The sequence below is a fragment of the Gavialis gangeticus genome, unplaced genomic scaffold, assembly GCF_001723915.1.
Source record: "Gavialis gangeticus isolate Ggan-Ray unplaced genomic scaffold, GavGan_comp1, whole genome shotgun sequence".
Lineage (NCBI taxonomy): Eukaryota > Metazoa > Chordata > Crocodylia > Gavialidae > Gavialis > Gavialis gangeticus.
In genome coordinates, this window is record NW_017729022.1 from 159784668 (window position 1) to 159788218 (window position 3551).

The following is a 3551-nucleotide window of genomic DNA, read 5'->3' on the forward strand; positions in this document are numbered from 1 at the left end:
TCTGTAGGGTTAACTTTTCAGTTTGGTAGTCTTTCATTTTATTGTTTGTATATATTGAGCATAACATCATGTAGTTTTCCTTAATATGCTGGAGTTTGCATGAAAAAGCATAAGGTTTGGTTAAAAAGTCAGTGATTTCAACCTAGTCTTTTATAACCTTATCACTTGCATGATTCTTTCTATGTTCAATGTGCTTTAAACCCAACAGCTGTTAATACTAAGATAGCCCATTATTTAAGCAGTGTAATTTTTTTGGTAAAGATTACACAGTGACCGTACAAATTTCTCATTTCATTAAATTTTACCCAGCAATCCTTTTGTTCAACCCTTTTTCTAAACTGAACTGCTAAGGTTTTGTCTTCTCCCACTCCAGTGAATAGTGTTTCCTCTTAAACTTTAACCTTTGATCCTCTCTCACCCAACTATTGACATCTGGTCATTATTTCTTTTACTGCTTTCCACCCCCTGTTGTCAGACGGACTGTTCTGTTGTCTAAAACACTTGATAGGTGGACAGGTTTATATAATCCGAGGTGAGTTCCTCTAGAGACTAATTGGATGTTGTCTTTTTCATGCAAAAGAAAATTTGCCAGCAGTAAAGCTGTCCACGGCTGTCTATGTTGGTTTCCAAAAAATGTACATTTATTATCTGTGGTACTTTTAAAAGTAGAGGTAGCACTTATCTCTGATTATGGATGATGGTATTTCAGAGTATCTACAAAGTGAAAACATGCAATGAGTTCTTTTCTATATGGAATATAGTCTTTGAATAATCTTCCTTTCATTTAAATGACAGGAATAAAAAAAAGCACTTTTTAGATAATTTTATAGTTCTTAAATTCAGTTATAACTTTGTGAAATGGACATGCTGTATCCAGTAGCATTGGTTGGTGCTTTAAGACAAATGAGGAAAAAATGCAGTTTTAAGAACGAGGTTTTATCACTCAAATGCATGGTGTACAAAATGCATTTTACATTTTATATTTTATACATTACATCATTTTTAAAAGTGCTTCCTAAAAGCCCCAGACAAGCTACATCTTAAAGAGATGCTTGAAATTATGTTAAAATGTATTTTCTCTCCCAAAGTACGTTCAGAGTACTCTTGCATGAAACTAAGAATTATAAGAGAGATATGCTCCATTTGACACATTTGGCTGAAGTTTGGTCTTTAAATGTGAACAGACCCAAAAGGCTCTAAGTAAGAAACCACATCCATGCAGAGATTTTTTTTTTTTTAAGCATTTCACCCTGAGCTGTTTTAATGTCATCGCTGCATACCAACATTCATTTTTCCTCTTCATTAGTTGTATTCATTCCATTTTGTTTATTCTTATTATCTGAGAACTCTGTGGTATGCTTTACAGTGTTGTGGCTGGTTGGAGCTTGCTAAGTGTTAATGCTATAGAAGTCTGCCTAGTGCAAATACATTGGGAATGCTGGTGCGGGGGAGGAGGGGAAAGGATTATGAGGTATACCTTAAACTTCACTCATTAATATAGTACAAATACCTGCTAAGTTGTTGTTATCTTGAAAGTATTTTTGTTTATTTAGCATCATCTTCACATTATAACAACATGTGTCCAGACTAAGCTATATTCAATCCACATGGTATACACCATATCCTTATATAATGTGTTGTTAGCAGATATTCTTGGGTCAAAGATATCTGACATTCTGATATATTATTTATTTTGTAGATACATATGTTAAGTTAACCCTGCTGAATTCCATGGGTCAGGAGATGTCCAAATGCAAAACATCGATTCGACGAGGCCAGCCGAACCCTGTGTATAAAGAAACCTTCATTTTTCAAGTGGCACTATTTCAGCTTTCAGATGTGACGCTCATTCTGTCTGTGTACAATAAGCGCAGCATGAAACGAAAAGAAATGATAGGCTGGATTTCTTTAGGTCTCAACAGCTCAGGAGAAGAGGAATTAAATCATTGGACTGAAATGAAGGAATCGAAAGGACAGCAAGTATGTAGATGGCACACGTTACTAGAATCTTAATGGACAGTACAAGGGGCAGTTGTGGTTCCAGGGAGTCCTGTGTTTCAACAAGATTGGCCTTTAGTCATGACTAAAGGATCTCTTGCAGAAGTGAAAAAGTAAACATTCCACCTTAAAGAATGCACAACATGCTACGGAGCAAAGCATCTTATACATCTTTCTCTTAATTATCAGATACCTCATTGGTGTCAGATAAACCGTACTATCCATAGACGAGACAGGAATCCCTCCATCCACCTGATGCTTTCAGTATTGTGTTGATTTGATTTGATTTTCTGTTTAGCAATTCAGAAATATTTTATGTAAAAATCTCCAAATCATTGTAAAATCTTTCTATCATGTGTTTAGTGTTCTGATGTAGCTTAAAAACTGCTAACGCTCAGATTTAGGGACACTGACGTTTAATGCTAGAAAAATTAAGCTGTGAAACAAAAATCACCACTGGGAAGGAAACTTCATATTATTGAATATATGAATATTTTATTTTAGATTGATTTTTGTCTTCAAGGCATTTAGTTGCTTTCCCTTTTCATTTCTGATATGAAGTTAGTTTGAAAAACACTAGGACTCTGTGGCTTTGGGTGAGCTTTGAAATAAAATAAATACTTCTACAGTTTGACAGGAACAAGATCTATGTTATGGCATAAGTTGGGTTTTTCCCATTTGCTTGTGATTCTGCCTAATGCAAACAGACCAGGTCACTGTTCTGGTCCCTTGCAAGTCTTCTTAGACAGGTTGTACTGTAAAACTATGTAACTTTCTGTTGAAAGCATTTCCTGTATTCTTGTATTCCAATATAGGAAACACATAGAGCATGTCTTTACCTAAAATATCTTTTCAGGAAATAGTGAAGATTGTCAATACTGTGAAGATTATGTTAAACGACCACAAATGAAACAGTAATAGTGTTTGAAGACGAGAGTGATTCTATGATTTTGGACAAAAGTAGTTTACTTCTGTCTCCTGTGACAGGTCGTAAGAATGTTTGGGATCCAGGGAACAGATGTGCCGGATCAAACCAGGAGTTTCCAGTCTTATTGCTGGAGAAGGGATATAAAAATCTAGCAGTGAGTTATTTCCCTGTTAGTTCATAGAATCATAGAAGTAGGGTCAGAAGGGACCTTGTAGATCTTCAAGTCCGACCCCCTGCCTGGGCAGGAGAAAAACTGGGCTCAAATGACTCCAGCCAAGTACGTGTCAAGCCTCTTCTTAAAGACCCCCAGGGTAGGAGCGAGCACCACTTCCCTTGGAAGTTGGTTCCAGATCCTAGCCACCCTAACTGTAAAGTAGTTCTTACGGATGTCTAATCTAAACCTACTCTCTAGCAACTTATGGCCGTTATTCCTTGTTATGCCGGGGGGCGCTAATGGAAACAAGGTCTCTCCCAAACCGTTCTGGTCCCCCCGAGTGAGTTTATAGATGGTCACCAGGTCCCCCCTCAGCCTTCTCTTGTGAAAGCTGAACAAGTTCAGGTCCCGCAGTCTCTCATTGTAGGGTCTGCCCTGTTGTCCCCAGATCATGCGAGTGGCCTCCTCTGG

At 37.3% G+C, this 3551-nt stretch overlaps 1 protein-coding gene across 3 annotated transcripts in view; it reads left to right on the forward strand.

The window, feature by feature from the left end:
• SYT14 (synaptotagmin 14) overlaps positions 1 to 2629 on the forward strand; it is a 195061-nt gene extending 192432 nt beyond the window's left edge. For all 3 annotated transcript variants that reach the window (XM_019516407.1, XM_019516406.1, XM_019516405.1), the window contains one exon: positions 1700 to 2629. In XM_019516407.1, the coding sequence (XP_019371952.1) occupies positions 1700 to 2013 (314 nt within the window). In that variant the 3' untranslated portion in view covers positions 2014 to 2629. The remainder of the gene's footprint in view (positions 1 to 1699) is intronic.
• Positions 2630 to 3551: the final 922 nt, after the last annotated feature.